Source organism: Anoplopoma fimbria, chromosome 1 (genome assembly GCF_027596085.1).
Source record: "Anoplopoma fimbria isolate UVic2021 breed Golden Eagle Sablefish chromosome 1, Afim_UVic_2022, whole genome shotgun sequence".
In the NCBI taxonomy this organism is placed as follows: Eukaryota; Metazoa; Chordata; class Actinopteri; order Perciformes; family Anoplopomatidae; genus Anoplopoma; species Anoplopoma fimbria.
The window spans coordinates 18,482,910-18,494,223 of NC_072449.1; the positions used below are offsets into that span (position 1 = coordinate 18,482,910).

The following is an 11,314-nucleotide window of genomic DNA, read 5'->3' on the forward strand; positions in this document are numbered from 1 at the left end:
GGTCCTTCAAACTCTTGAGATACTATGAAATAAAAAGAGTAGAGAGAACATAAACACCAAACATAGACGGAAAGGTCCCTCTCTGTTACATGAACTGCAAAAGTCTAAGTCAAAGTTCAAGATATGTCACCTTGACACCTAAATTTAGTTCAGTATGTAGCCAAGCAACCTCTTTTCTCTCCATTCTGATCACGATCAATCTGTCATCTTCACAACGCGGCACAGAATGTCTTCACCCAGGCCTCAATCACATGTTAAGTCTTTCCTGAGTTTGATCACAAAAGAGGACCCCTGCAATAAAAGAAGAGCTTAGATTAGGAGGCAGAGAGACACAGCAGGATGTTAAGATGAAACTATAACTAGGGAGAAGGGCCATAGCTGCAGAGCTCCAGGCTCGGGCCCACCTCTCTGCCAGACCCTTTCCCGTTCCGAGCTTGGAGGACGTCTGAAATTGTGCAGCCGTAGACGTCCATCCAGATACAATAGCATGCGTTCATTAGTTTGAATAACCCACACAACCTTGAGCGATAACACCAAGGTTAACATTACAACATTAAAGCTAGGGTTGGTAATATTTTCACAAATATTATTGTTGTATTTGTTTGTATAATTTTCATTATATACCGACAGAAATTATTACTGTCGCAGGACTGTAATAATCCTGTCAGTCATATAATTTGGGCCGAATAAAATTATGCCTGTCTGTCTAACCACCTGTCTGCGTGCACTCTACCTGAGCACTCATTGCACGTCAGCAGTCTTCCACAAGCTGCTATCTTCACAGCTGTGAGTACTAACAATGGCGAAGTAAGTTGTTTATGATCAATATGATATGGTTATGGTCATTATGATCATTTTTGGGGAGTGGCTTTGGAGGGACGCCTATAGGGTATTGACAGTACAGTATTGCTGACTTGGCGACTTTCTCACTAGATTAAGCAACTTTGAAGCTGGTGCTGCTAGCTACTTTCATTGGAGAAGAGTTGGCAACACTGGGGTGTTTTTTTCAGTTGGATAATTTTTTTAATCTTACTAGTTTCTCAAGATTACCAACCCTAGATTTAATATTCTGATATAACTGTAACTTTATAGTTAAGTCATGTAACATTAATCTGCAAGTAACTGCAATAACCTTTACAATGAATGCTGAAATGACTAGGCTACATAAAGCTTTTCTTTCCTGTTGTTGTCCGAACATTAACGTTAGTTTGCTAAAGACATTAGCACAGCTAGATAACATTAGCCATCGCATAAGTTACAGTTATATTGAAATATGAAGGTTCTATTCTTTACGTTGGTGTTGTTATGGCTGGAGGTTGTGTGGTATGGGTGTGATGAAATGGACGGAAGAAGATAAAGTCTGTGAGGATTGACATTCCTATGTGGAAAGTCAAAACTTACTTACAGAGTCTAGTATCAACAACAGGGAGAGTTTGATGCAAAATGACAGAAAAGAGGGTTGTAGTTTTCATTTCATAAGCAGAAAATTTAGTTTTTTGTCATTGTATAAAAAAAGGTAACATGGTGTTCAAGAGAAAATCAAATGAGCGACTATTTCATCACTTTGTTTCCAGCCGTGACGACAGCAAAATGAACAAAGTTGTATTCTTGCATGACATAACAGAAATCAAAGTGAATCAAAAAGTAGTATGTTTCTTTATTGTAAGCTTCCCCCCCTTGGTTCTCCCTTTGTGAGTAAATGGATATGAACTCCTTGGTGCTAAATTAAAAGGCAAATCCAAAGTGATGAAAGTGCTGCACATTCCTAAAGGTGTGGCTTTTGTAGAGTTCACTAGAGAGGAGAGTTGCTGTGCAGAGATGCCAGAGAGAGGCAGAGACAGAGTGCACTCATGACACTATCACTAAACACTAAAGCACAACCAAGGAGTCCGTTGCTTTTACTTACACAGATACCACTGCACTCACTCACTGCAGAGCTTACTTCTTCTTCCCGCCTAATGACATATTTTCAGTTTTTTTCTTCTGTGCCTCATTGAACAAAAGACACACCTTTATGTTAGCAAGTTGTTGGATGTGTGGCTGCATGTATGTATGTGTGTGTGTAACCCATATATGTACATAACTGACAATTAGTAGCTTCAGTTGAAAAGTTTAGATGAGACTGTGTGGTTTGACTTGGTTTTGTTCTCTACATCCCTTCCTCTCAACACAGGAAACAAGTATTTCTGCCATTGTTTAACCCCTTACAATCTGTTTACTGTAAGCACCCTTAAGGCAAGATTAGCAGTGTTAATGTTATTTGGGATGCTACACAGGCACGACGGCATGTTTGAGACCATGCAGACATGTCACTTTTGCATGTGATCACTGCATGAAAAAATAAAATGTTCTTGATTTGACTTGCCTGCATCTGGTCAGAGCCAAGAAGCAGTCTGGCACATAGCCCACCATAAAATGATGAATTGTTGATTTTAAGCAGTGTTTTTTTGTACATATATAATGTGTTAATAGGTGATCTTAAGAGGTGCTGGTTGGAGGATTTTGTTAACACTTCACAGAGCCTTTTCTTTCTGCTAAGCTAAGCTAACCAGCTGCTGGCAGTAGCCCTATATTTAACGGATATCAGAGAGGCGTCAATCCATTTTATCTGATTAGATGAAAAAAATAAATATATCAAACTATTCTTTTATGTTATCATTTTTCTCTGAAAGTTTTCATATTGTGAAACATCTCTTCATAACAGAAACACTAATATTTCAACTCCCCCTACAACTATGTTATCATCAGGTGACTATCCACAGTTGATGTAGTTTGACATGTTTTGAAAATAGTATAGTATTACATAAAGATATGTGGGTTTGAACAAAGCTTGATTGTGTCGATAGATAGACAGACAAAATATAATAGAATAGGTTCTACCTCTGTCATGGCATCATCAATCTGTTTCAGCTCCTCATAGTGGTCACGCGAGTCTCTCAAAGGTTGAACCATGATCTCTTCAATCTGAGGAAAAAGCTGTTGGACGCCGCAGTAAGAGAATTCATCAATAATCAGCGTGTGTCTTGATTAAGGAACACATCTGTACACAACCATTGTCCTACCTTCATGACAGTCTCAAACATTGGGATGAGGACAAACTTGATGAATCCAATCTGAGCAGTCGGTTTGGTGACTTTATCTCTGTCCATGAAGGGAGCCACAGGGAGGCCCTCACACTTCTCCCTGTCACTCTAAGAAGCACATAAGTAGAAATACAGTCATTTAGCTATTGCTCACAATGTACCACAAAGTTCCTTCATCCTGATGGATTTAGATAATGGATTTAATAGTTATGTGAATGCTTCGGTTGAGGTCACCTGCATGAAGTACTCCTCCAATAAGCAGTCTACCCATGGCTCGGCTACCTCAGTCGGCCTCACTTCGTTGGAAATGTCACAGCACTTGATCAAAACCATCTTCAGCTGAAAACACATGAACATGTACGAACATGCACACAACACAAAACACAGGATAAAGAAGCCTAAACATCATCAAGACACATACAGCATCTACTGTATTTCTGTGACTACTTTACCAATTACACTAATACAATCCATTTAGCCTCTGCTGATCACAGCACGCTCAGCAAATAAAGGCCTGCTTATGTTGAGGTAACATCTTGCATGTACAGTACAATAAACAGCTGATGTCAAGCGGTGATGCAAGGTGAGCTCATATACATACACATGTCACATGCTCTTCATTGGTGAAGTCAAAGTTGTCCACTTTTTGCTTAAAGGAGTCTAGTATCTCCCCGTGTCTGGCCATGTCGGTGGCCAAAATGAGGGTAATAATTGCCTGGAAATATAAAGAACAAAAGTCGGTTTGCATGACACTTGCAACAAGACTCTTTATGATTAAAATAAAGATCAGCATGATCGTCTTGAATATACACCTCACCTGTCTGATCTGTTTGAATGCCTCAGGATCCACATTTGCAAAAATATTGCACTCAGGAAGAGAGAGGATCTGGAAGGCCACAGCACAGTGATGGTTCTCCAGCGGCGATATGTCGTTGTAGCGCACTGCCAGGTCTGTGCGGGCATTGATTTGGTACCTGGTGGATGGATGACACGGGTGAATGGATAGATTGATAGTGTATTTCAATGAAGCTTCCCTGATAAAAGAGGTCCACGCCGGCCCGAAGCTCCGACCAAAAACAACACTCTAATCTGAATCATCCTGTGTTCATACCTGAACTCTCTCCATGCTGAACTAGTTTCACAGTTCATTGACAACAGTGTTGTGCGGAGGATGTCAAAACATTCTGGGGTCAATGGGCATCTGCAGTGCTAAAGCTGTCAACACACCTACAGACAGAATAGTGAGTCTTACGTGTTGTTGTAGCCAGGGTGGTCCAGGTCATGACACACTGCAGCTGTCATTAGAATGCCAATATCTGTAAGAGTCAGCTTCTCCTGGACAACAGTGTAAATTAAAGTTATTACAAAAAATGGCAAAATGGTCATTACGGAAATTCATTGGTTGGTATTTAGAAGTAAATACGTTCAGATCTTAATCTTATCATGAACACACACAAACATGCACCATACCTGTAGGTTGCAGAGGTTAATCATGCCATACATCATCTGACTAACGCAAAAGCAGTGGCGAAAGTTGTGGAAAGGATTATTACGGTAGTTCTCCTGAATTGCCAACTGGAAGACAAGATAATTGATTATTTAGAATCTCAAATCAAGCCTTCTTTAATTTAAAAATGATTTATCTGTTATCTGTGTAAGAATACTGATATTACTCTTAGCAGTACATCTGCCTCTTAAGTAAAAAACTTGTTTTGAGTCTGCACCATGTGATTGGCAGTATACAATATATTCATGTGCTTGGTTATCATTTACTGCTCTAACTGTACCAGCCAGCGTTTGAGTGTGATGGGGTTCATGTTGAATTCCTTCACCAGTCCCAAGTCATGGTACATATACTCCAAACAACTCAGCATCTGCAGCCCCAAAGGAAGATAAAAAGACTTGCAGATAACAGTCGCTTGGATAACATGGAATAGAAATGTCTGATTGAGTTATGGAGCGTCAGTGTCAACAAACCTCGTTATGTTCCCAGTGCCAGACATCGAATGTTGGCTTCTTGAGCGCCTCAACAGTCTCCTGAGACAGTGTGTACTGTATATGCCAAATAAACAAGTCCATCAGAACTTCAGAAGAGGCCGTAAATATTCATTAAGCTAGCTTTTTCTAATAGTATTTAAAGTAATAGTCCCAATGGACATACCTTTGGGTAATTGGGGACATCTCGTCTAGGAGTGACCTTCTTCCCATCGTCAAAGTTGTATTTGCATGGACAGTTTACTCTAAAAATGTAAAAGGAAAGAAATCCTTTTACATTTTTAAAGAAAGTGCATTTTCCCATGATAAGGTTTCTGTACACATCTGTAAAATGCAATGTCTAACTTCCTATTCATTTCACCTGCCACCACCTCTGGAAGTCATCTCATCTCGTAGCTTTTTCAGATCATTTTTACACTTCTCAATCTCCACCACCTTCAAGCCCTCCACTGAAATAAGACGACAGGAAATATCACAGTTGTATTTCATGTTCTACTCACATCACAGTAGTGTATTAGAGGGGGGTTTGCTGGGGGATCACTTAATTTAAACTGTCTTCTCTGAAATGTACCACTTACGTTCCACTCTCTTCTCCAGCATCGCTAGCCTGTTGGTGACCTCAGTCTTCAACTCGTTGATGCGAAAGGCTCTGTGAGAGGAAAGAATAGAAATTGATGAGAGGTTGACACACATCCTACATGGTTCATTGATCATAACACAAAAATTAAACTGGAATGCGGCCTACAAAATAAATGACAGAGGTGAAAGAACTTGGCTGATTTAACTGGCTCTATGGGTTGAAGCTTGGGTTATCATTGACAGTCCCTGGTGTCAGGTATGTGTGTCAGGTATGTGTGAAGGTGGGGATGGGAAGGCTTCAACCACAACATAACATGAACAACTGAGGCGTTACCTGCTGAACTGATCAGCCACCTGGGACAACACGTTCTGAAACATGTCCTCCTTATCTGCAGACATAAATACACTACTGATAAAACATCATGCAAGCAACCACGTTGTCAAGTTTGGTATTTACAAGCTCATTATAACTTTCACAGTTAATGTGTTGTTGATGCATAATTGTATGTGTTGGAAAAGGAAAATTAAAGCTGTTGTAGCTGTACCTCCAATTTGACCAGTAGACAGAGGAACAACTTTGTACAGAGAGCTGTGAGGAAATCAGAGGGGAAATTATTATTTGTAAATCCGTTTAACTATTTCTTTATATTGTCTTTTCTTTTGCAAAGATTTACAGTTAATGGAGCTGTTTAGCACAAGGTTGATTGTGTTAGTTCAGTTAATTAAATAAGCTGGAAGTTGGAAAAATGCCCCTGAGTTGGGGGTGTAGATTAAGAAAAAGATGACATAAGTGAAATGTAAATTTGAGATTTCTATACAAATATAAAATGATAATTCTGGTACGTTACTTTGGAGAGTTGGTGGGCATGGTGGGATCTATGGAGACCATGGCTCCTTCTGGGTCCATTATCATGATGGCAGTGTTCCTGCGGTGAGAGGAGAAGAGGAAAAGCGAGAAACATAGAAATGCACTGTGTTTTATTCACTCCCTTTAATATTTCACACTATTTCATAAACTATAAAGTCTTTTGAAAATGTTGAGGCAGTGCTTAATATCATATAGAGATTAACAGAAATGATCCACATGCATGCTATGAAAATTTTTAGAAAGTACACACAACTACTTTTGTTCATTGTGTCAAGAATAAATCATCTCCTCTATGACAAAGGACAGACTTACGCTGGCCTAACGAAAGAGAATAACTATGTATTAAACGTTTACTTTACTCAATGAAGGCATAAAACAGAATTAAAGGTGATGATGAAGATATTGCTTTTATAATTTAGTATTGTCTGGTTTGATGTGCATGGCGAATGTGGTATGTCTGTCTGTTAAATGCAAGTGCTCGTTGTATGTTAGAGACTGTTTTACTGCATGATAATCTTGCTGTTGTGTGATAGTTTTGTGTGGTTTCATGGAATTTTTATTAGGTTTTCCCCAGAGACACAGATAGGTGGTGATGTGTGCCAAGTGTGAATAAATAAATGAGCAAACAAAACAACAAACCTGGGAATGTTAGATGAGGTACACAGAAGCTCCTTGATGTCACATGGGCTGCAGTGCCCACTGAACACCACCTGTGAGGTAAACACATTTAGTATTAAATCAATACATAATAGAAAGGATGGGAGAGGGCTGTTACATTGGATGAACTTATTATCATGTCACATTTTATTAGAAAACCTCTTCTGCCGCACACAAACCCAATACAGTGCGTCTACGGTAAAACGACTCCTGCACACAAGCTGCCGCTGTGGTTTTCATATAAGGCCTCAGTGTTCCGACAGGGTGGGAAGGTTATCGTATTTCATGTGTTTTTCAAACAACTGAATCACACGGGAACTTAAAGTAAGGATCGGCTCGTTTTATGGTTGAATAAGGTCAAGTCAGCAGGGAGACCCATGAGAGAAAGAAAAAGACAGCTGGTGTGTGAGTGTTCATGGAGCTGTTGAAGATAGCAATATTCCTGTTCTAGTCATAGTACAGAACATGTATAGAGATTATAACGTCTCAAAAAGGTTATGGTTGATAGAAAAGACTGAACGGGTGCATAACCCCTCTGCTAAAACTGTGATCTAACATCTTGAAGTGAGCAGGTGTAGCAGACAAACATTCAGCCTCAGGCCGTGGGCTCGGGGCTCTTGAACAGACATGTGTCATCACCAGCTCTCTACTTGAAGCACCCTACATCACCAGATCAGCAAGTGTTTCATGTATCTCAGCATGTTTGGAACGCTGCATCCCAAGCCTCAAACCATTTCTCACAACTGTTTAATTAATCACTAAGCTGTTGTTCTGCTGTCGTAATGACTAAAACATGAAATTGCATTAGACATTTTTTGTTTTATGTAAGCCCTGACAGTAATTGCTGCTTCAATAAAAATAAGCAAGGAACTAAATCAAAGTTTGTATTTTCAATCATATACAACAGAGCTAAAAGCTGGCAGAAATCAATACTGGTGTGTAATACTTCAACAACAGGTGTTTGCTTCTGTCAGTAACACCTGTAAAGCTAATCTAATCTCCTCAGGAGAGGTTAACCGCTGGGAATACTTGCTACGTGAGTCAAGATGGCAAAATAAGAATTCAATTTGAATTGCCATAATTAATGTTGTTTAAGGTTTATTTTATAATTAAACCCATTATTAAATGATTGCTGTTTTAAATGTAATAACTGAAAAGATATTACATTAAGATAAATGTAAAATAAGTGATTATTTAGGATTGGATTGCCAAAATAATCCATACAGCATTAATTCCACTATCTTTGACTAATTGATCTAATTTACATTGGTTAGATACCTTATACACCATTTTCTATATGCGTAAACTGTAGAAATGCAACAACCTTAACGGTCTACAGTGATATGTTTTTAGTCTTAATAAATCTTTATGTGTTTCCATTCATTTCCAATCCCATAAAGTGAATGACAATATTTGCTGGCAAAAAAAAGATTAATCTCTAAAAAAGAAGCATAACCTTATAGTCAAAAACAGTCCATTTCACACAGCAGAAAAACACATTTTCAACAGGATTTTAGTCACATTATTTTTTATAATAAACAGGTAAAAAAATGTTATTAGAAATACAGCATTTCCACCTGAACCGGACCCACCTTTTGAACCTTTCCATCCACATCCAGGTAAATGGTTTTAGGGGAATAGGAGGAGGAGCTGGAGCCCATGTTGACCTCCCTCTCCTCTCTTACACACCTGCAAAGATTCTGGCTCCAAGCCCTGATCAACAAACTTGATGAGCCAAAAGAGAAACAAATAAATTGCAGCACATATTTCTTTTCAGTACTTTCATGTAGATACAGCTGAATGTACACTATTGCCTGATGCAAACAGTAAATCATGATAAAAAAACATCAGCAACAGGTGAGCGTGCTTTTTGTCAACACCTTTGAAATAGCAGTATAACCAAGATTTTCCTGTTGCCAATCTCCAGTTTAATAAAGAGGAATGCAAAGACAAAACACGAACATATATAAAACATGATAAATAAAATTGCCTTTTTGCATTTCTTCTTTTCCATATTTCACAGCCAGTTTTCACAATGCTATCAAATAGTAAAACATTTATTTTTCTCAATAAAAAACAATAAAACAGTATACAGTTTTAAAATATCTTAGTGAGATTAATTGACAAAAGCAACAGGACTCACAGTGTCAACGATGCAGCTTCCCCTGTGGAGACCGAAGGTAATGTCCCTGGTGCTGAGGATGCAATTGATTCACATGCAGAAATACAAATGCACACATGCAAAGGGAGAACTATGGGGAGGAGAGAGAGGAGGCGAGTGATGGAGAAGACAAGGTAGGGTATGTGTGAGGGAGCCAAAGAGGTATGGAGTACTATGAGTGTAACTGGCACTCTAACTGGTTGCCAGGGTATGGTTACTATGGAGAAAAAAAAAGACAACCCTAATATCTGAAGTGATGCTGGGCTTCTACCTGCGCTCGTCACACATTTCTTATCCACATGAGTCACTGTATCTCATGATTCACAAGTATTAGGGCTTTATAAATTACTGTTTGATTGAAACCTGGCAAGAGAATTATATTTTGTATTTGTTCTGTTGAAAACAACAATTTTTACTGGCTTAAACGGCTCACAGTGAATCATCAAAACACTGATTATAGCAATCAGCGATATAAGGAAAATTATATCTCATCAGGCGGACTCCACTTCTAACCTTTGTGTCCTAATTTCAAGCGATGCATTGCTCTGCTGCTTTCTGTCAGTCACTGAGTTGCATGAATGTGGAATCGTGTTTTATGTTCATTACCTCTGATAAGAGGGTTATGTTTTGGGTTCAGTTCTATGCTTTGTTGTCAGCAGGATTATGAAAAAACAACTGGCCCGATTTTCATGAAACTTGGTGTAAGTGTGTAGCATGGGCCAAGGAAGAACCTATTCAATTTTGGTGCGGATCAGCCTTGGTGGAGGTCTATGCTCTATGAATGCCCTTCTAATTTTTATATGTTTTTTGTGTTCTATTTTGTGTGCGTGTACGTGTTACACTCCCAAGACCACTCATCCCCTCCATCGTTGTCCACTCCAGGTCCAGCAGATGGTTTTGTCAGACGAGTTCAGCAGAACACTTGAGAAGATTTTATTTTTAGCAACAACTTCTAAATGGTCATTTGGCGGATACAATGACTTGATGCATTTCATTTCATTTATTTTCATGTTCGTTTTTATATTATATCCTGAAATCTTGTACAACACTGTCTTTAGACTCTCAATTTTGGTATAGAAAACGTTTTTAAGGAATAAAAAGGAAGACACCTGAGGATGAGCTACAGATGAGGGATCCCTCTACAGCAGTGCTGGAAGAAGTATATGCATAAGTAAAGTATTAATACAATCATGTGAAATTCCTGCATTCAAAATTCTGCTAAACAGAAGTTCCATCAGGTAAATGTACTTAAAGTATCGCAAGGAAAATACTTAGTATGCAGTAAAATGGCCCATGTAACCAATATGGTATTATATATTACAATAATAATCAATACAGATAATACTGACGCTGCTGACAATATGAGTTATATGACTTTCGAGCAAAATGTAAGAGTGTGTAAAGACTGTGGAAAAACGCTGTAGGACTCTCTTCTCCTTTTCTTTTTTATCCGTTGACCTGTTGTTACCTCCTGCAAGTCCTGACGTAAACACAAAAAAGTCTATAGCTGTCCAACAATAGTCACCCTCTAATACTTCAACAGGCTGGTGTGAACAAGGACATTAGTGACCACGCTCGACCAGGCAGCAGGAGGAGGTTATTAATTAGAGATGGAGAGCATCGTACATAATCTCTGTTCATCTCATAGGACACCTACTCCCCACGCGCTCGCAGATGCTCGGAGACATGCACACGGACTGCATGCACACAGATGTGATCCTACTCCCGAGAGTCTAGTTACTGCCTGGGCTTACAAGCTCCTCTGCCACGCTGGAGGAGAGGTGGGACATGATCACAAACACTGTATGACTAATAAACATGTGACATCAAAATAGATGAAAAGCAATTTCCAAGCTCAATAAAAATGCATCACTTTCATTATCTTAGGACATTTCATTTTCCACTTACTGTAAGCCATGAATGATTATGCACATTTGTGTGTTTGCGTGTGCCTGTGATGGTGCATGTGTA

General features: G+C 39.0%; 1 protein-coding gene across 1 annotated transcript; it reads right to left on the reverse strand.

Annotated features, from left to right (window-relative positions):
• Positions 1 to 269: 269 nt before the first annotated feature.
• Positions 270 to 8,843, reverse strand: pde9ac (phosphodiesterase 9ac). Its single transcript, XM_054620710.1, has 19 exons — positions 8,775 to 8,843; positions 7,165 to 7,235; positions 6,506 to 6,583; positions 6,203 to 6,246; positions 5,992 to 6,046; positions 5,657 to 5,727; positions 5,440 to 5,527; positions 5,245 to 5,323; positions 5,061 to 5,135; positions 4,871 to 4,957; positions 4,554 to 4,658; positions 4,336 to 4,418; positions 3,901 to 4,057; positions 3,685 to 3,798; positions 3,318 to 3,422; positions 3,063 to 3,191; positions 2,881 to 2,976; positions 1,907 to 1,989; positions 270 to 291 (listed from the first exon to the last, which is right to left on the reverse strand). The coding sequence occupies exons 1-18, from the start codon at positions 8,841 to 8,843 to the stop codon at positions 1,939 to 1,941; spliced, it is 1,557 nt and encodes a 518-aa protein (XP_054476685.1). The 3' UTR covers positions 270 to 291; positions 1,907 to 1,938.
• Positions 8,844 to 11,314: the final 2,471 nt, after the last annotated feature.